The sequence below is a fragment of the Urocitellus parryii genome, chromosome 16 (genome assembly GCF_045843805.1).
Source record: "Urocitellus parryii isolate mUroPar1 chromosome 16, mUroPar1.hap1, whole genome shotgun sequence".
Lineage (NCBI taxonomy): Eukaryota > Metazoa > Chordata > Mammalia > Rodentia > Sciuridae > Urocitellus > Urocitellus parryii.
Window position 1 is genome coordinate 14,406,587 of NC_135546.1, and position 21,695 is coordinate 14,428,281.

General features: G+C 43.2%; 2 protein-coding genes across 2 annotated transcripts in view; both read left to right on the forward strand.

Moving 5' to 3' along the window:
* Window positions 1-3,007: 3,007 nt before the first annotated feature.
* On the forward strand, window positions 3,008-8,105 carry Vhl (von Hippel-Lindau tumor suppressor). The gene is made up of 3 exons (XM_077793475.1): window positions 3,008-3,397; window positions 5,554-5,676; window positions 7,710-8,105. The coding sequence occupies exons 1-3, from the start codon at window positions 3,058-3,060 to the stop codon at window positions 7,883-7,885; spliced, it is 639 nt and encodes a 212-aa protein (XP_077649601.1). The 5' UTR covers window positions 3,008-3,057; the 3' UTR covers window positions 7,886-8,105.
* A 6,343-nt stretch (window positions 8,106-14,448) lies between these two features.
* The window catches only part of Irak2 (interleukin 1 receptor associated kinase 2), a 55,704-nt gene continuing 48,457 nt past the window's right edge, over window positions 14,449-21,695 (forward strand). Inside the window, exon 1 of the mRNA XM_026383120.2 lies at window positions 14,449-14,609. Within this exon, the coding sequence (XP_026238905.2) occupies window positions 14,516-14,609 (94 nt within the window). The 5' untranslated portion in view covers window positions 14,449-14,515. The remainder of the gene's footprint in view (window positions 14,610-21,695) is intronic.

Sequence of the window (21,695 nt, forward strand, 5' to 3'; positions counted from 1 at the left end):
AAACAAAAAGAAAAGCTACTGTTGTAGTCAGCTTTTCCATCACTGTGCCCAAAATACCTGATAAGAACAACTTTAGAATAGGAAAAGTTTATTTGTTTTTTTTTTTTTTTTAAGAGAGAGTGAGAGAGGAGAGAGAGAGAGAATTTTTAATATTTACTTTTTAGTTCTCGGCGGACACAACATCTTTGTTGGTATGTGGTGCTGAGGATCGAACCCAGGTCGCACGCATGCCAGGTGAGCGCGCTACCGCTTGAGCCACATCCCCAGCCCAGGAAAAGTTTATTTGGTGATCAGTTTCAGCAGTTCACAGATGGCTGACTCTTACCCGAAGTAAGGCAGGACTTCATGGGGGAAGAGTGTGACAGAGGAAAAGTGGCTCAGGATACAGCCACCAAGAGCTATAGAGAGAGCTCTCCTCACCAAGGCAAAATATAAACCCCCAAAGCACACCCACAGTGACTCACCTCCTCCAGCCATACCCCACTTGCCTACAGTTACCACCCAGTTAATCCATATAAGGGGATTAATGCACTGATTAGGTTAAGACTCTCAACACCCAATCATTTCATTTTGAACTTTCTTGTATGAGCTTTTGGGGGTCACCTAATATCTAAACCATAACACCTACCTGCAGACTAAGTTGTCAAAGTTTAGTATTAGCTACAATTAAAACTCAGAACATTAGGGCAGGTAAGATTATCTTCGAGATACTCTTTTTTTTTTTTTTTTTTTAGAGAATTTTTTTTTTTTAATATTTATTTTTTAGTTCTCGGCGGACACAACATCTTTGTTGGTATGTGGTGCTGAGGATCGAACCCGGGCCGCACGCAGCATGCCAGGCGAGCGCGCTACCGCTTGAGCCACATCCCCAGCCCGAGATACTCTTTGTTTCTATAAAAAAAGAAGCAAACCCAGATAAGCCAAGTAATTATACCCACTATAATGGCAAAGCCAAAACTAGAACCCAGTCCTTATTCCCAAGGTCAGTGCTGAGTCACTCACGTCATAAGGGAGTTTCATTTTCTGTACCATGCTGGTCATCTATCAACCTCTTTCTGGATCTCACTGACCATTCAGAGCAAAAGGGCAGTTGCCCGTGGCATTTAGTCAGGTGGTGTCCATTGGCATAGACATTTGCATTTGAGGGTGTCTAGGACAAGTTTATCTTTGGCTCCTTTGGGCTTTGAGACTAAGAGGGAGATTGATTGGTATTGTGTCTCAGTCTGCATCTCCCAACCATAATCTGTGAAGCATTTTTCAGACTCACAGAAAAGCTGTAAGAATAATACAAAGAATATATGGATTCATCACAAAGCAGTTTTGAATTGAGATTATCCTCAACCTGAACTCATTCAATGTGACAAACTCAGTGTTTCTTTTTAGAGTGAATACAGGGTGGGCATGGTGGTGTACACCTGTAATCCCAGTGATTTAGGAGGTTGAGGCAGGAGGACTGCAAATTTGAAGCCAGTCTTAGCAGTTTAGCTAGGCCTTAAGCAACTTGGCAAGACCCTGTCTCAAAAAAAAGGACAAAAGATAAGTGTAGTCAAGGATGTGAGGAAGAGAGACCTTTTGTATATTTGGGGGAATGTACATTAGTATGGTCATTATGTAAAACAGCATGATGTTGCCTTAAAAACTTAAAAAACAGAACTACCATATGATCCAGCAGTCTCACTACTTGCTATGTAGATGGTCCATAACCTAGAATGGCTTTACTATTTTTCAGCTTTACAATGTTTGTAAGCACAATAGACTTTTCAGTGGAAATTATCATTTCCCGACTATGCAGTACTCTCATGATGCTGTGTGGCAGCACTGAGCTGCAGTTCTCAGTCAACCAGGAAGTCGTGAGAGTAAACAACCTATGCAGGGTACTGCATTGCTAAACTTTTTTTTTTTTTTTTTTAAACCCCTGTAGACGGTTTTGAACCCAGGGACACTCTACCACTTAGCTACATTCCCAGCCTTTTTTATTTTGAGACTACTTACTAATGTAGTTCCTCAGTCTGAAATCTTCCTGCCTCAGCATCCCCAGTTGCTGGGATTACAGGGGTGTGAGCCATGCCCTGCAGCTGTGCTATTTGATAGACTATATTAAATGTAATTATATAATTAAACTTCAACTGAAATATTTTCGCCTTCTAAAAGTTTATCAAGGCACAATTCTGGGCACAAGTGAAAGAGTATTTGAAATACAAAGGAAATGAAATCAGTATGTTGAAGAAACATCTGTACTCCCATATATACAGTAGTTATAGCCACAATAACCAAGATATGCTCTTGGTGTGGTGGTGCACACCTATAATCCCCATTTACTTAGGTTTCATCCCTAGATCACAGGCAAAACAAACAAACAAAATCTTCTTAAACTTGTTTAAGCGCTTTCATATGCACAAGTATCTTTGAAAGAAAGCAAAACAAGTCGGACCTGGTGGTTCACGGGAGGTTGAGTCAGGAGGAGCGCGAGTTCAAAGTCAGCCTCAGCAATTTAGCGAGGCCCTAAGCAACTCAGTGAGACCGTCTTAAAACATACAAATGGGCTGGGGAGTGGCTTGGTGGTTAAGCACCCCTGGGTTCAATCCCTGGTACCAAAAGCAACAACAAACACCGGTTATACTTTTTTGTTTCCAGGAACTTTCGGTGAGTGGGGGGTGCAAAGGTGGGAGGGAAATTTTTTCCCTTAGGTACGCTGCTGTGCATGTTAAATTTTGTAGCCCAAAGTAGAGACGAAACAAACGATGAGTAAGAAAAACTTTAAATGATAGGGCAGATGGTAAGAAAAACTCGGCAAATACCTTGAAAGTCTTAGGAACGAAAGAAGATTAAGAGAGGAAATCGCGGTAGAAACGCGACAACTGAACACACCCACTCCGCCCCCGGCTCGAGGTCCCATCTGCGCACGCGCATAGTCTTTGCGGCTGCGTGTTCCATGCCTGACCGAGAGCGCGCGAAGAGTGGCGCAGGCCTGCCCGGGGCGCGCACGCACGTCCCGCCCCGCGTCCGGCCCGCGAATCCTGAGGCCACCCGGCCAGGGTTGTCTAGGCTGCGGGGGTAATGCCCCGGAAGGCGGGGAGCCGGGAAGCGGCTGAGGAGGGCGCCGAGGAGGCGGGCGCCGAAGAGTACGGCCCTGAGGAGTACGGCCGGGAGGAATCGGGCGCTGAGGAGTCCGATCCGGAGGAGTCAGACCGGGAGGAATCGGGCGCCGAGGAGGAGATGGAGGCCGGGCGGCAGCGGCCGGTGCTGCGCTCGGTGAACTCGCGGGAGCCCTCCCAGGTCATCTTTTGCAACCGCAGCCCGCGCGTCGTGCTACCTGTGTGGCTCAACTTCGACGGCGAGCCGCAGCCCTACCCCACGCTGCCGCCGGGCACGGGCCGCCGCATCCACAGCTACCGAGGTACGAGGCTCGGCCGCGCCGCCTGCTTTGTCCCGGGGCGCGACGCGAGCCCTCGCGGATGCCGATGCAGATCGCTGCTCCGCTCCCTAGGCCAGGACTATAAAGCGATGCTACTCAGTCCTTCCCCCATCCTGGAAACCAGGGGAAATTACTGTTTTTCCTATTTCATGGTCGAGGAACAGAAGCCACACAGACGTAGTGACACATCCAAGTTGATGCTGCAGGTGGCAGAACCTTCTTTGTAAAACTGAAAGATTTACATTTGAAGGTGGCTTTTCCCCCTTTCAAGTGCATTTATCCCCCAAATGTGGCTCCATCTCTAATGCCTGTTCATTCAGTCCTGATATTCCCAGTGCTTCAGTTTCGAATAGGGTCCCTGCCATCGTGGAGACCATAGTCCCACTGGGGAGAGAGATTCATGAATAGACAAGAATAAGCCAGTGTCATAATTGCTGCGATAGGAACAGAGCTCAGGGGGTTGTGGGAGCGTGGGAGGGGATTGTGGTCTCAGTTCAGAAGCAGGATTGAGTAGAAGTCAGCCAATCCAAGAAATATGAGTTGAGTTGTAGACAGAAGGAACCTCGTGTGCCAAGACTGGGGCCTTGCCAGAAGGGGTGGTGGGTATGGAATGGTAGGAAAAGAAGCTCAGAAGTAGCCCTAGTGAAATAGGGCTGTTTGACATAGTCAGATTTACATACCAAGAGGCTCAGCCAGGTTGCAGAGGGGCTTGGAGAGGGAGAACTACTTCCTAACTACCAGTTAGGAAGCTGTTATAAAAATCTTGGTGAGGGGAGGCCAAGGATGTGACTCAGTGGTAAAGCACTTGCTTAACATGTGTGAGGCCCTAAGTTCAGTCCTAGCACCGCCAAAAACAAAACAAAACAAAACAAAAAACCCTGGTGAGGGATAACCAGGCCTTATCTAAGGTGGAGTCAGTAAGCTTCCCCTAGCTCAGGCAGAGAGTAGTCCTACTCTGGATTAATTTTCCTAATTTTCTTGTGCTGATCCTTCTTGATGGGTCTTTTCTTCTTTTAGGGTGACATACTTAATAAGCTAATGAATTTTTTATGGTACTGGGGGTTGAACCCATGACCTCATACATGCTAGGCAAGCACTGTATCATTGAGCTACATCCCCAGCCCTCTCGTTTTTCTTTTCTTTCTTTTTAAAATTTATGTAGAAAAGAAATGTATTTTTAATAGTTATAGGTTAAGAAATCCTCAGTCAAGGGCCACATCTGCTTTGAATCTTGTGTCAGTCTTCTTGCTGTATTACAACATTAAGTTGTGTCTCAGCCTTTTAGACCAAACTAATGTTTGAAGAGGAAGAACACAGACACAGTGCTTCCAGGGATCCATATTTCTGTAGAACTTATTTTATAGAGGAAATTGTGTGAATTTTGTATTCTTCAAAATTTGCCTGGCTTAATACAAAATTATTTAAAAATGTGGATGTACTTAATGCTACCAAATTGTACTCTTAAAATAGTTAGTGTTAAATTAGGGGGGAGACCCCTCTCACCTGGATATATTTTGCCACAGCAAAAAATTACCAGTTTAAAGTTCTTAAAATTTCCCACCCAAATCTTCAAGTACTTATGCCCAAGGAAGGAGTGCGATATTTATTCTGAGCTTCCTTCCTCAAATGGAATCTTGGTTCTGAAGGTTTGCCTCCTTCCCTGTGCCCCCCCCCCCCATTTTCCCCACCATTTGTTAATTTTGCCTGTTCATACAGAATGCACCCTATTTTTGTCTGGCTCATTTATCACACTATGCTCTTTTTGTACCTCCTTTTTGAGAATTAGATATGAGGAACCTATGGCTTATTTTCTTACTGTTTGCAATGTTTATTGTGACTTGCAATTGATTACTTGACCTAGGCTTTGCTTTTCTGCCCAAATTTTAGATTTGGAGCCCTAGGTACAGGTTCTGCATTCTGTGTGTTGCCTAGAGCAAGTGACTTGCCTTCTTTAACCAGTTTTCTTATCTGTAAATAGATCCTTTTTAAGGATTGCTGTTGTTATTGATGGTGGAAAGACTTTGTGACTTGTCGGCAGAACAAGAGGCAAGCACATCATGTATGTCAGGGGAGAGAGAGAATAGGTGCCTTGACTTAGACCAGTGTGTCTCCTTTACAGCCTCTGCTTGTGTTAACAGGTCACCTTTGGCTCTTCAGAGACGCAGGCACATATGACGGGCTTCTGGTTAACCAAACTGAACTATTTGTGCCATCTCTCAATGTTGACGGACAGCCTATTTTTGCCAACATCACTCTGCCAGGTACTGATGCTCAGTCTTTTTAAAAAGATAAGATTGTTCCTTGGAATAAGTAGAGGATAGGTTACTTGGAGTACCATTTCTTACTATTTTTTGCTAGAGGTTGGTGAGCCTTCTCATTCAGTCTTTTTATGCTTTGTTCTCTACTGTAAATAATATTTTTTCATATGGTGTGTGTGTGAGAGTGTGTGTGTGTGTGTGTGTATGTATGTGTATGTATGGTATTGCATATTAAGTCTAGGGGCTTTTAACCACTGAGCCACATCTCCAGTCCTTTTTAGTTTTTATTCTGAGACAGGATCTGGCTAAGTTGCTGAGGCTGGTCACCAATTTGTGATCCTCCTGCCTCAGCATCCTGAATCACCAGGATTATAGGTGTGCACTACCACTCCTGTTCAATAGATGTATATTGAACAAAGATGTTTTGGTATCTCAAAAGCACTCTGGGCTCTTAAAAGATGGTCTAAACTGAATATCTGATTGTAGAATTATGGATGCCATTTGGAGTAGGCTTGTCCCTAGGGTCCCAGAAGAATAGGAAAATAAGATATCATGGGGCTGGGGTTATGGCTCAGCGGTAGAGTGCCCGCCTCACACGTGTGAGACCCTGGGTTCGATCCTCAGCATAAAATAAATAAAAATAAATAAACAAAATAAAGATATTGTGCCCATGTATAACTAAAAAATATTTTAAAAAAAAGATATCATGGCTTATTTGTTGACTTCTGGTGTTATATTTTTAATTTAATCCAGTTAAACTCGGTGTCAATCAGGGATTAATAAATCAATGAATTAAAGATTAACACCATAGTTCACTATTCGTTTAAAGCTCAAAATATTTTATTAAGTAGAACCCTGTGAAATTAAAGTTCTTCAGAAAAAAAAAAACAAAAACCCAAATAAGTACCTATGGGTTCATTGGGGTTAAAACTAAAATGTATGTATAGATACTGTTTTAAAGAAGTGGGGCCAGACTCAATGGTGCATGCCTGTAATCCTAGCAGCTCAGGAGGCTGAGACAGAAAGATTGAAAGTTCAAAGCCAGTCTCGGCAACTCAGTGAGGCCCCAAACAACTTAGCGAGACCCTGTCTCAAAAAATAAAAAGGGCTGAGGAATGTGACTCAATGGGTGTCCCTGGGTTCAATCCCTAGTGGAAAAAAAAATGGGGGGGGTGTACAAAATGAGCACTGTTAGGTTAAATTTTGCCTCATATGATACCTTTAAAAAGTTAGTTCCCCAGTGAGATTAAAATAAAAATTGAGTTATTCCCAAATCTAGTTACACACTGGTTTTGATATCTATTGCAATATGGCAACAGCCCCTAAAACTTAAAAAAAAAATCTGTTCCAATTCTGCTGCCTATGCTGAGTTCAGCTTGGTGTTTATTTTGTAGACTGGCAGTGTTGCTGTCTTCTGTTGGCAGGTGGCCTGGGGTTGGGCCCCTCTTCCAGGTGGTCTCAGGGACTGTCCCTCCTGTGTGCTCTCTCCAGTAGTGAAACTCAGGGCTCCTAAGAATGTAAAAGCAGAAGTCACCAGCCCTTCTTTTTTTTTTTTTTTTTTTTAGAGAGAGTGAGAGAGGAGAGAGAGAGAAAGAGAGAGAATTTTTAATATTTATTTTTTAGTTCTCGGCGGACACAACATCTTTGTTGGTATGTGGTGCTGAGGATCGAACCCGGGCTGCACGCATCCCGGGCTGCACGCATGCCAGGCGAGCGCGCTACCGCTTGAGCCACATCCCCAGCCCTCACCAGCCCTTCTTAAGGCTTAGGCTCAGAGAAGCCAGCATCACCTCATCTGCCTTCATTTAAGCAAATCACAGTCTCACTTTCAAGGGGAAGTTACTATACAGGGGCATGAAACTCATGAGGCATCCATTAATGTCACACACAACATATGTGCTCACCCTTTTCTTTTTTTAACCTAATGTAAGGTTCCCCTTTAGTAAACATACTTGCTGGGATTGGCAGAGCCTCTCACTCATTCCTTGCTCTGAGGCCTAAGCCTGCCACTGAGGATTTGGTTTCCTGCCTTACAGTGTATACCCTGAAAGAGCGATGCCTCCAGGTTGTCCGAAGCTTAGTCAAGCCCGAGAACTACAGGAGACTGGACATCGTCAGGTCCCTCTACGAAGATCTGGAAGACCATCCTAATGTGCGGAAAGACCTGGAACGGCTAACACAGGAGCACATTGAAAATCAACGATTGGAATAGGAGACTGAAGAATTTAATTGAAGTTACCGTTCCTGCATCTCAGCTTTGATCATACTGATGAGGATTGATCTAGATATAGGACTGGTCACTTACTCTCGGTTTCAAAATATCTTTTTTGGAGTAAAATAAGCTCCCATTGCCTAGAAAGAAGCACGTTAACTGACTTCACTAGGCGCTGTGATGCTTAGGGGCGAATGTCAGAAATGTCACTTAGTACCTGCTCTTTCAAAAAGTACTCACCAAGAGAAAATACTTGCATTTTTGCCTCCTAGTAAGTCAGGAAAGTTTCAGTGTAAGGATATTTGTGTAAGTAATTCAGTGAGAATTGCAGCATGTTCTTTAATGGTAAGAAAGAGGCAGTGTCTGCTTTTAAGGGACATGTGGTGGTTGGGGATATGTCCACCCCCCACTTTTACAAGACTGCAATGTCCTTGAGACAGGGACAGGTTTTCTCCTCTTTGAGACCCTAGTGCCTCGGACACTGTGCGCCTTCAGTCTGATGGATGATTTAGAAGAAAGCTTTTGGAGGGTTGGCCTCCTCTCTTGTTGAGGGGAAAGGAGGGAGGCCTTAAAGTGTGTGTAGTAAAGAAACATCTTAAAGGGAATCATTTTTATAGAAAGCACTTTTTCTAAGTGTTGCACTTTTCTTGCCAACTCTTGTTGCAATACTGTTTTATTAATGTTTCTAAAGGAAGATCAGCTTTCCATAGCCACTGTGATAATAGTGTTTGTGCTTTTTGTTTTTGTTTTTGGTACTGGGGATTGAACCCAGGGGTGTTCTACCACTGAGCCACCTCTCCAGCCCATTTTGTTTTTTATTTTGAGACAGGATTTTGATAAGTTGCTGAAGGTCTTGCTAAATTGCCAAGGCTGGCCTTGAACTTAGAATCCTGCTTCAGCCTCTCAAATCGCTGGGATTATAGGCATGTGCCACTATGCCTGGCTGATAATAGTGTTCTTGTAACTTGACATGTATCTAGGCAATAGCAGGAAAGAGCCATCCTCATGTTTAATTTAGTGTGGAAGAGCTCCTACTATAAAAAAGTTGTTGCCAGGCATGGATATCTGTTCCTTTCTGTAAAACCATTACATTTCTCTTCCGTTCAGCATTTGCATTAGTACCTGGTCACACTTTTTCCTGGGATGTGTAGAAGCCAAACCCCTCTACCCTCAGGCTAGTTACTCCCAGCAGTGGGATTGTCTAGGAGCCTGGAACGTTTTACAGTTTTATGAACGTTCACATCCTTTCTTATAGATTGGATTCCAATTCAAAACTTAATTCATACTTACTTCTTTGTAATTAATATTTTTTGAAAAAAAAATCCTTCCATGAGAGAAAATTTAGAAGAGACAGGAAAGTTAAAAAAAGAAAAAAAAAAAAAAAAAGATCCCAGTAGACACACTACTTAAATACAACCGCTGTTGACCTTTTCAACTAATTTCTTTCAGCCTCTTACAGGGCATATTTTGTTTTATTGCTTTTGACATGGTTGAGATCATAATGCATATACAGTTTTGTATCCTACTTTTTCATTTAACTTTATAACTTAAATATTTTTCCACATTATCATAAGCTTTTCATAAATATTAGCATAGTCCTTCTTTATAATTAGTATTTGGGGTATTTCTTGGCATCATTAGTTCCTTTGGGCACAATCCTATGTTCTAAAACCAGAGTGAAGAAATGAGACAAATGTGAATAGTTTTCCCTATGCCCTTTAAGCATCATCTAATCTTACTCCTCTCTTTCAACAAATAAATTGGCTTTTTTTTTTAGCATGTTATAGTAGTTTTAATTCAGTGACATACCTCTAAATATTTAATTTTCTGTTGAGGAAACAAGGGTGGAGGGGGAGAGTTCCCTGTGCAGCTGTGGGTGGTGTGGTGTGGGACAGAGTGGAAGCTGTAGGAAGTCAGCTGGTACCACAATAGGTTCAAGGTTGTTTTAGTTCTTTAAACTTGTCTTTGTGTCAAAATGAGATTTCACATTCCTCCCATGAAAACACACAGGTTGAGTTCTGTGTTTTTTGAGTGGAGACTGAAGGAAGTCAGCTGGTGCTGCAGTAGTTTAATGTTGTTTTTATTTCTTTAAACATGTTTGTGTGTCAAAATGAGAGTATATGTGTCAAAATGAGATTTCACATTCCTCTGGTGAAAACGCAAGGTTGAATACTGTGTTTTTTGTGTTGTCCAAGGAAAACTGAAAACATATAGCATGAGTAATGTTGTTTTTCATTTGGAATCCTGTGAATGTATTAAATGTATTGTTCTTAAGAGATTGTGATGTTTCCTTTTTTGATTTTTTTTTTTTTAAGGCTGTTTAATACATTAAATGGCACAGAGTAGAAGAAACAGGTAGGGCAGGTTATTTTAACCTGATTTTTCTCCGAGAGAGAGTTTTGAAAACTGTTTGCTTAATGGCTTTGTGTGGGATGGGGAAGCAAACACAAGTAACCTCATTCAAGTCTCTTTTTCCAACCTTAGGTTGCATATGTATTTATTTATTTAACATTGCTTCTTCTAGCTTTATTGTTTTTATTAGAATGAAATACCATTGTAAAAAAAATTAAGCACTGCAGAAAATTTTTAAAAAGGAAACCATTCATATGGAAACAGTTTTTCTTTCTGCCCATGAAAACAGGACCAAAAAAGGTAAGTTAATATTTTTACCAGCAGCTACATAGAATCATAGGAGAGAGTGCTGGGCTAGAAATTAGAAGTAGGGCTGGGGGAATACAAATAGGTCAGTGGGGAAGCACTTGCCTATCATGTGAGGGGACCTGGGATCTGTCCCCAGCAACATACACACACACAAAAGATGGGAAGTCGAAATTGATGCTTTGCTTTCTTGATCCATGAAGTCCAGTCTGCATCTTTTAAGTTTTTTTGACATTATAATTCTGCATCTTGGGCTGGGGGTGTAGCTCAGTGGTAGAGTGCCTTTCTAACATGCCCAAGACTCTGGCTTTTATTCCCAGGATCAAAAGAATAAAAAATAAGTTGGATATGGTAGCTCATGCCTGTAATCTCAGCTACTTGGGAGACTGAAGCAGGAGGATTGAAAGTTCAAGGCCAGCCTGGGCAACTTAGATGCTGTCTCAAAATTAAAAAATAAATTAAGAGAGCTGAAAGTATAGCTCAGTGATAGAATACCTCCCAGATTCAATCCCCAGTACCACCAAAGAAATAATAATAAAAGGCTGAGATAAGCTAGGTAAGGTGGAACACCTGTAATCTCAGGTGTGGGAGACCAAACTTGCACGTGACTAAGTCATTCTCCCTGGCTGGGTGCTGAGGCGCTCAGTCGCAGAAATGTGGCAGAGCTTTCCCCACCTTTCTTGGGTGCAAGGGTCAGTGTCTTGTGCATGGGAGTGTCTTGCTACAGCCCCGTGGGTGAAGCTACGTTCACCTGTTCCTTTGTAATATAACCCCTTGCCCTGTTTAGGATAGAATCTTCCATGGAAGTGCCTTGTGTGTGTCCCCTTCTCTTACTGTGCCCTTGGGTCTGGCCTACCCAGGTGTCAGTCAACCTGCTGATAGTGGACATCATGAAGATACTCAGCCCCCTGAAACCTGACCCTTGCCTCATTTGAATAGCTTCTCCTCAATAAAAGGGGTCAGCATGTGCTCTTGCTCTTTCTCTTTTTGCGGACCCTTAAGGTCAGAGGAGCCATCACAGCGACCCCAAATAAAAAGGTATCTGTGTCTCTTGTGTGGTTATTTCGTGTAGCCCAGTTAGCCCAGTTCAATTGGAGTGACCCCTGACCCTTTTAGTCGTGAGAACAGAAACCCGGCACTCGGGCTCAGGTGACTGAGGATTGCAAGTTTCATGCCAGCCTTGGCAACTTAGTGGAAACCTGTCTCAAAATTAAAAAAAGAAAGAAGGGCTGGGAGTGTAGCTCAGCAGTAGAGCCCCTGGTTCAATCCCTAGTATTGTTGAATAAAAAAAGTAAATACATAAATACATAGAAAAAGAAAGGGATAAATAAATGGGAGACTGTGCCAATAGAGAAAAGGGAGAAAGATGAGGGCCTTGGTTCTCCTTTGTCCCCTTGCACCTGGGTTGTAGGTGCTTTCCTCCTCAGCCTATCAATCCATCCTTGTCTTCCACCTTGGAGTCTATCTGCAGCTCTGCGAATACCCTAGAAGAGCATCTCAGCACACTGAGACATGCTTCACTTCTGGCCTCAAGGCCATAGATGTCCAATTTCTGAGCCACATCCCCAGCCCTTTTAAAAATTTTCTTAAATTTTGAGATAGATTCTCAGTTGCTTAGGGGCTTGCTAAATTGCTGAGGCTGGCCTCAAACTTGCCATCCTCCTGTCTCTGTGTCCTAAGTCGCTGGGATTACAGGTGTTTGTCCCCCCCCCCCCCGCCCTGCCCCCAGGTTCCTGCTAAGTTGCCCAGACTGGTCTTGAACTTGCAATCATCCTGACTCAGCTTCCTGAATAACTGGAGTTATGAATATGCACCATTGTGCCCAGCTCATTTTAGATGTTCTCTGTAGACTGTATAATTTGGTCTCATTTGCTTCCTTCACTCAATGCAAAAAGTTGTAGGGGAATGATCAATCCCACTTGTGAAAAACAAGTGAAAAACAATGAAATTGTTACTGACCTAGCCCTCTTAGAACCAGAGTTGTAGAAATAAACAAAGGACCCTGAAATAATTTAAACATGCAAGGGTTTAAGAACTTCTATTCCAGCCAGAAGGGAGATAGCACTTGGGGGACAAAGATCCCTGGGGAGAAGAGCTTTTATGGCATCTGTGGGGCAGGCAGGAGCTCCAGGAGCTCAGCCACTTGATATCATTATGCATACAGGTGGCACTGAAGTTGCATCTTTGCACATCTCATTCCCTTGGGGGGTGTTTTATTATGCTAATAAGATAAAGGTAATTGTGTCTTACTTTAATGGTAACTATTTTACCTATGCATTTGTCACTCATCATCTGGGAAAGTCTCTATTATTATTTTCAGAGTAGTGCAGATCCTGCTTTGCCTGTCTTGGGCTGGCATATCTGCTGACCGACTGTGTGGACTCGGACAGCTAAGCCCACTTCCCTAGCCTCCCATCTTTGAGGCTATTACCTCATTTCCATAACCTTAAAGACTAGCCTACCTTTTAACTCCTCATTTTCTGGAATGGGTGTCAATTCCATAAGACTGCTAGCTTGGCTCTATTTCCCCTGAAAGGTATTCATTCCTTAGTTCTAAGGGGTCCTATTTTGCATAGGAGAGGGGTCCCTGACCATGTCAAGGTAAGCTGTCCAGGGTCACAAAGCTTATTGATGGCAGAAGTGAGATTTGGTCCCATGTCTTCTCACTTTGATTTTAATTTCCTTCTGTGGCAGCCATACTCCCAAGCTGGTGTTTACAGCTACATGTTATACTCAGTGCAGTTGCCTAACCTCTTGAAACCTATTTAGCCCTGTATAAAATGGGAATAATAAGTTGGATGTGGTGGTGCACAACTATAGTTCCAGCTACTAGGGAGGCTGAGGCAGGAGGATTACTTGAGCCAGGAGTGCAAGGCCAGCCTGGGCAATAGAGTGATTCCCTATCTCAGCAAACAAAAAGAATATAACAGGCTTGTGAGAATTACCTAAAATCAAGCAGGAAAAGCACATTGTAGAAATAAAGAAACAGTAGTTAGGGTCCCTAACAGGCAATTTGTAGCTAGTGGGGAAGAAGAGTTTGGCACTAGACTGCTTGAGTTCACATCCCATTTCAGTCACTTTGTACTTATATGATTTTAGGCACATTATTAAATCCCAGCTTGGCCACTTGTATATGTGTGATTTTATTTTATTATTTATTTATTTATTTATTTTTAGAGAGAGAGAATTTTAATATTTTATTTTTTTAATTTTCGGTGGACACAACATCTTTGTTTGTATGTGGTGCTGAGGATCGAACCCGGGCCGCATGCATGCCAGGCGAGCGCGCTACCACTTGAGCCACATCCCCAGCCCTATATGTATGATTTTAGGCACTTTATTTGACCTGTATCTCAGTTCCCTCATTTGTAGGATGAGGGTTAATCACCATACCTACATAGAGTCATTGTAAGGAGTAAGTAAAATAATCTGGGTGCAGCCTGTATATAGTTAAGTGCTTAATAAATATTAGCTATTATTAGTATAAATTCTGTTCCTCCTACTTCGTTCATGTAAAGACAATTTTGGTACTGAGGATTGAACCTTGGGGCACTGTACCACTGAGCTGCATCCCTAGTCCTTTTTTCTTTCTTTTTTTTTTAAATTTTGAGACAGGGTCTTGCTTAATGGCTGAGGCTAGCCTCCAACTCGCGATTCTCCTGCCTCAGCCTCCTGAATGCATGAGGCGGTGTAGTGCCCAAAGCCCTGGAAGTGGACTTATAAGGCTTCCTGTGGCTGTCACAAAATGCCCACACAGCTTGTGCCCCTTCTCGCCAGGGCCTTACTTTCCCCCGCCGCGCCGCCCCTCCCGCTAGTCTACGCAAGAGCGAGCTGTGCGGCTTATGACCGCTGGGGGGCGGTGGCGGCCGGCGCGCCCCGCCCACTTCCCGCGCGGCCCTCGCGCCTAACGCTAGAGCCGTGGCGTCCGCGGCTCGCGACACAGTCTCTCTTGGGCCCGCCGGCCAGCCTGACATGGCCTGCTACATCTACCAGCTGCCCGCCTGGGTGCTGGACGACCTGTGTCGCAACATGGACACGCTCAGCGACTGGGACTGGATGCAGTTCGGTGAGTGGGGCCCCGGGCGGCTGTGAGCCGCCGCATGGGGCACTCCAGCCGGGACTTGGGTCGGCGGCTGAGATTTCTGTGCCCCGGCCTCGCCGTGTGGCCCTGTGTACCTCCTTTTAGCCTTCTGGAAGGTAGGGTGGCCTTTGAAGACTTGTGTCACAAGGCTGTCGTTGGGTGGTCATCGCCTCTACCTTGCTTTTACAGTTTACAGGCAAATGACAGTTACGGAGCGCTTCCTCCGAGACGGGCGCTGTGCTCTCTCTCATCCCCGCACGGCCCGGGAAGTGCGTCCTCCTCACCCCGAGTCGCAGATGAGGCAGAGGAACTTGCCCAGGGGTGGCCCAGTGGCAGAGTGGGTGGGATTGGGAGCCGGGGCTCACTGCCTTGTAAATCCTCGTTGCGTTTTGCTTGTTGTTTGCGGCGTATGATTAGCCGAGAGGCCTGGCAGCTAGGGAGAGGATGCGTGCGTGATGGGCTCAGCTTCCAGCCTCCTTCACTTGTCAGCTGTGGGACGTGGAGAAAAATACTGTGTAGAGAGCACGCAACACTAGTGGTAGTCTTATAAGGAAGTGAAAAGAACAATTGTTATTCTTGGCTATATGATTTAAATCAGTGTCCAGGTGGCACCTAATTTTTAAAATACTGTCACATATATTTTTTTCTTTCCACACCTTTTATTGGTGCATTATAGTTGTATATAATGATGAGGTTTGTTGTTTCATATTTGTACATGCACACACTGTGACAATATAATTTGGCTAATATCACAATCCCCAAATACTTCCCTCCACCTTCCCTGCCTTCCATCTGTTGGTCCCTTTCCTCTGCTGTTCTCTCTTTGCTTAAAATATAGTTATATATTTTATTTTATTTTATTTATTTTTTAATATTTATTTTTTAGTTGTAATTGGACACAATATCTTTATTTTATTTTTATGTGGTGCTGAGAATCGAACCTTGTACTAGGCAAGCACTCTAGCGCTGAGTCACAATTCCCCTAGTTATATATTTTAATTAAAATTTTTAGATTATAAAATACACCATTTATCAAAAACATATATACTACATATGTGCTGTGTATACACACACACACACACAGTCAAAATAATAATAAAATGAACATGTATGTGTTATCCATCCAGATTGAACAAATTGTATATTTTAGGGCTGGGGGTGCAGGTCGGTGGTAGAGCACTTGCCTAGAAATGCTAGGCCCTGGGTTCCATCCTCAGTAAAAAATAAAAAAGAAAAAAAAGAAAAAAGAAAACAACAAAAGAAATAACTTGTATTTTATTTATTTATTTATTTTTATAACTTGTATTTTATTTATCTTTTTTTTTTTAAAGAGAGAGTGAGAGAGGAGAGAGAGAGAGAATTTTTTTTTAATATTTATTTTTTAGTTCTCGGCAGAGACAACATCTTTTGTTGGTATGTGGTGCTGAGGATCGAACCCGGGCCGCACGCATGCCAGGCGAGCGCGCTACCGCTTGAGCCACATCCCCAGCCCATAACTTGTATTTTAATCTAGTAGTTCTCAATCAGGGGCACTTTCGCACACTAGGGAACACTGCTAATGTCTGGAGAACTTGTTTGTCACAACTTGGTCAGTGCAGTGGATAAACACCAGGGACATTGGTATCTAGCAACATCCAACCCAAAGTGTGAATGGTGCTGAGGTTCAGGAACCCTGTTTTAACCCAGTAAAAACAATACATACCCATTGTAAAATACTGTGGGAAACAAGCAACAAAAAGATTAACTCAGACTGCCTCTCAGAGATAACCATCCTGAGTATTTGGTGCAGGAAGTCACAATAGCAGCTGATGTATCTTGGCTTCTTACTGTGCCAGCAGCCTGCTAGGGATGTTCAACCTGGTCATTTTTGTAGACATTTTTATATATGTGTATGTATTTTTCAAAAATCTCCACTTTCTGCATTCATTACACATGCTATGCTAGTACACCCCCCCCCCACTTAAAATGTACCACACTAATTTCCCCTTGCCAGGCAAAAATTTTGAACAATATGGATAGAAGTTTTTATTTGTAGCATGTATTTTTATTTAGCTATCATTACTTGAAAAGCAAAAAATGCATAAGGTAAAATGATGTAGATACCACACCTAGGATGGGGAGATGTCTTTCCCTTCCCTGTTGCTCAGTCTTCTGCTTCCTTTCTTTGCAAACTCTGTCTGAGGCTCAGAGAACCTGTGAGAATGTCTTTTTTAAAAAAATATTTAATTGATTTTATTTTTTAAATACAGGATAGTGGAATGCATTACAATTTTCGTTACACATAGAGCACAATTTTTCATATAAAGTATGTTCACACCAATTCATGTCTTTATGCATGTACTTTGGATAATGATGTCTATCATATTCCACCATCTTTGCTAACCCCCTGCCCCCTCCCTTCCCTTCCCATCCCTCTGCCTTATCTAGAGTTCATCTATTCCTCCCATGCCCCCCCCCCCACCCCATTATGGGTCAGTCACCTTATATCAGAGAAAACATTGAGCATTTGTTTTTTTGGGGGATTGGCTGACTTCACTTAGCATTATTTCTTCCAATGCCACCCATTTACCTGAAAATGCCGTGATTTTATTCTCTTTTATTTGAGTGTATTCCATGCCACATTTTTTAATACATTCATCTACTGAGCGGCATCTAGGTTGGTTCCATGATTAGCTATTGTGAATTTTGCTGCTATAAATATTGATGTGGCTGTGTGCCTGTAGTATGCTTTTTTAAAGTCCTTTGGGTATAGACTGAGGAGTGGGATTTCTGGGTCAAATGGTGGTTCCATTCCCAGTTTTCCAAGGAATCTCCATACTGCTTTCTATATTTCCACCAATTTGCAGTCTGTGAGAATGTCTTGCACCTAATTTTCTAGGTGACTCTGTGTCCCATTTCTTGGGTGACTTTATTTGAATGTTTCCTGGTCAGTGACCAACTGTGGGTGGGACTTCCTCTGATTTCTTCTACATTAGCCCAGCTCTTAATTATAAGCAACAGAACAACTTATCTTCCTAGGAAGTTAATTTAGAAGGCACTGTATGATTTAAAAAAAAAAAAAAGCTGGGAGCAATAGTTCATACCTGTAAACCCTGTGATTTGGGAGGCTGAGGCAGGAGGATCACAAGTTTGAAGCCAGCCTCAGCAATTTAGCAAGACCCTGTCTCAAAATAAAAAGGGGATGTAGTTCAGTGGTAAAGCACCCCAGGTTCAATCCCTAGTACCAAAAGAAACAAATAAAACAAAAATCTAGCCATACAGTTCACAGAGCTGGAGCATATCTTAAAAGGTAGAGCATGTACTTTGTGGATGTGAGGTCCTGGGTTCAGTACCAGCACCAAAAGCAAAGATAAATAAATAAAAAAGGCATAATTCACATACCATACAATTCACCCATTTAAAGAGTAGGGGGGCCTGGGATTGTGGCTCAGCGGTAGAGTGCTTGCCTAGCAAGTTCCATCCTCAGCACCACATAAAAATAAATAAAGATATTGTGTCCAACTACAACTAAAAAAAAAAAAAAGAGTAGAGGGTACAGAGCAGTGGCATTCTCCACAGTCTCAGAACATTTCTATTACTGCAGAAGAAACCCTGTACCCCTTAAATGTCACTCTAAACATTTTTCTTCAATATGCCTATTCTGGATATTTTGTGTAAATGAAATCATACAGTGTTCATTGTCCTTAGTGATTGACTTCTTTTCATTTAGTTGTAGATGGACACAATATCTTTATTTTATTTATTTATTTTTATGTAGTGCTGAGGATGGAACCTAGTGCCTCATGCTTATGAGGCAAGTGCTCTGCCACTGAGCTCCAGCCCCAACCTCTCTTTCTTTTTTTTAATTGCTGTGCTGGGGATAGAACCCAGGGCTTTGATATGCAAAGCAAGCACTCTGCCACTGAGCTACACCCTCAATTTCTTTTTAAAACAAAAATAATGTTGTTGGGCAAGGCACAAACCTATCATCCTAGTAGACTTGGAAGGCTGAGGGGGGAGGATTACAAGTTCAAAGCCAACCTCAGCAATTTAGCAAGGCCCTATGCAATTTAGTGAGACCCTGTCTCAAAAGAAAAAAGAAAAAACATGGCTGGGGATGTGGCTCAATGTTAAGTGCCCCTGGGTTCAATTCCTGGTATCAAAACAAACAAACAAACAAACGAAGAACCCCACAAAACAAACACCAAACAATGTGGGGGTACAGGGATGCATGTCTATAATCCCAGCGATTCAGGAGGGTAAGGCAGGAGGATGGCAGGTTTGAGGCCAGACTCAGCAACGAAGTGACACTCTGTCTCAAAAAAAGAAACAGCTGGGGCTCAGTGGTTAATTGCTTCTGGGTTCAATCCCCAGTACCTAATATGATAATAATAGTACTAAGTGATATTTCATTGTATGAAAGTACTACATTAATTTATCCATTTGCTAGTTGATGGGAATTTGGGTTCTTTCCACTTTTTGGCAATTATGAAAAATGTCTTTGGATGTTTGTATATAAGTGAGTGTGGACATGTGTTTTCGTTTCCGTGTGTCTATGCAGTATGTACCCAGGAGTGGAATTATTGAGTCATATGTTAATTCTTTTGAACCATTTGAGGAACTGCCAGATTGTTTTCAGAGTGGCTGAACCAATTCACATTCTTACCAGCAGGGTAAGAGGGTTGGGATTTCTCTGAGTCCTGGTCAACCTGTTAGGGTCCCTCTCTTGTTTGCCATCCTGCCAGCTGAGCAGGTGTGAGGTAGCATCTCGCTGTGGTTTTGATTTGCATTTCCCTTGTGACCAGTGCTGTTGAGCATCTTTTCACCTGCTTATCAGCCATTCTTACATCTTTGGGAATACCTCTGGGTTTGCAGCCCCTGGAGATACCAGAATTTCCCACAGGAATTGAGGATGTAGTCTACCCTCCTCACCTGACTTGCCAGCTCCAGCCCCTCTGACCTTTCCTTCCACTCCCTGTTCCCCCTGCCTCAGCTTCAAGGGCCTCCTCTGTCCAGACTACTCAGGGTCTTTGCATTTAGTTCTCCCTCCCTGCCTTTTCTATGCCTGGTGTTCTAGTCTGTATTATTTTCCTCTTGTTGGTAAAACAAGTTACCACATTTGAATGGTAATTAAAAACCGCACAAATTTATTATCTTACGATTCTGGAGGTATCTTTTGGCTCATGGCCCCTCCCTCCGTCTTCAAAGCCAGCAGTGCAGTGTCTTTTAAAAAAAAATTTCTTTTTGTAGTTGTAAATGGACAGAGTGCCTTTATTTGTTTATTTTTATGTGGTGCCAAGGATCGAACCCAGTGCCTCACACATACTAGGCAAGCACTCTGCCTCTAAGCCCCAGCCCTAGCTTGGCAGTGCAGTATCTTCAGATCTCTTTCCAACCTCTGTTTTTGTCATCACTTCTCTGAATCTTATACTCTGCCTCCCTCTTATGAGGATCCTGGGAATCACACTGGGCTGATCCAGGTTATCCAGGATGATCCCCTCATCTCTGAATCCTCACTTCATCCCATCTATGAAGTTCCTTTGCCACACTGGGTACTACACTCACCCAGATCTGAGGGTTTGAGACACTGATGTCTTTGGGGTGGGCATTATTCTGTTGGCCGTTACCCTGTGGGTCAGTTCACTTGGAGAGGCCTTTTCTGCCCGCCTTCCCCAAGCTCTTTAGTCCATTGTGGGTTTCATTTCCTCCATTCCACTCAGTGAGCTGTGTATTACCTTACTCCTGATATGTTTATGTCGGTCTGTCCCCATGAGATAAAAATGCCACCAGGGCAGGAACCTTGCCTGTTTAGTTCACTTCCATATTTCCCAGAGCAGGACCCATGACATGCTTCTCACCCTGCAGAGACTGCTTTGAGCCCACGGCTGGCTGGCTGTTTTGGGTCAGAGGTCACTGATTGGGTGCTGATTGTGCAACCCAGTCACTTGCTCTCTCTGGGTCTAGGGACTCAGGTTTCCTCATTAGTGACATGAGCAAGTCCCTCCAATCCTAAAAAGTCTTTGCTGACATGAGTCATTTTAGAAAGAGAGAGTCTCTCTCTGAGATGATTGTGGTCCTGAGAGGAGGGTGTGGGGGCGTAGGAAGAATTCTAAAGTGAAGTGGAAACTCCTACAGTCACAAATATGTATGTTCTTCTGGATTTAACATCTGTTGCCTCTTGATTGTTTCTCTGTGATTGCAGTTGTGGCCCTTTTTGCTGTTGAAGAAATAAATGCTGGGGGCTGGGATTGTGGCTCAGTGGTAGAGCGCTCGCCTAGCATGCATGAGGCACTGGGTTGGATTCTCAGCACCACATAAATGTAAAATAAAGATATTGTGTCCACCTAAAACTAAAAAATAAGTATTTAAAAAAATAAAAAAGAAAGAAAGAAATGCTGGAATCTGAGTTCGTGTAAAGTTGGCAACTTTTGAGGCTATGTGCAGTGGGGCCAGGGATGAGAGGCTGTTTAGTGGCCACCTTGTTTGCTGTGCTAGGACTCTGCACAGCCTGCGCTGCCTCGCCCAGCTGTGTGACTTCAGGCCTGTCTGAGCCCTTATTTTCCTCCTCCATAACGCTGCCCTCACAGAGTCATGGAGAGGTAAAGGGATGCCATGGGTGCAGAGGTCCTTGGGGCTTCCCCTTCCTCCACCCAGGGACATCTAGTTGGTCTAGAGCAAGGGCATTTGATGCTGGAACAAGTCATTTCAGGAGGCTGTGCCATCCTTGCTGAAGGCTTTGAGGATAGGCCAGGTTTCCACGGGATTCAAGATCTTGAATATGGAGGGACAGCGTGATGGTCTCCACATGGGATTCCTCATTGACTAGATGACAGGGTTGCTTGACACTTGTCTTTTTTTTTTTAAGTTGTAGATGGATGAAATACCTCTCTTTTATTGTTTATTTATTTTGATGTGGTCCTGAAGCTTGAACCCAGTGCCTCACACCTGCTAGGCAAGCGCTGTACCACTGAGCCACAATCATAGCCCCCATTTGTGTCATCTTTTCTCTATGCCAAGCTCTACTCCAAGCATTTCTGTTCTTAGAGCTCATCTAGAGCTTGTTCAGCAGATGAGGAAGCTGAGGCCGGAGAG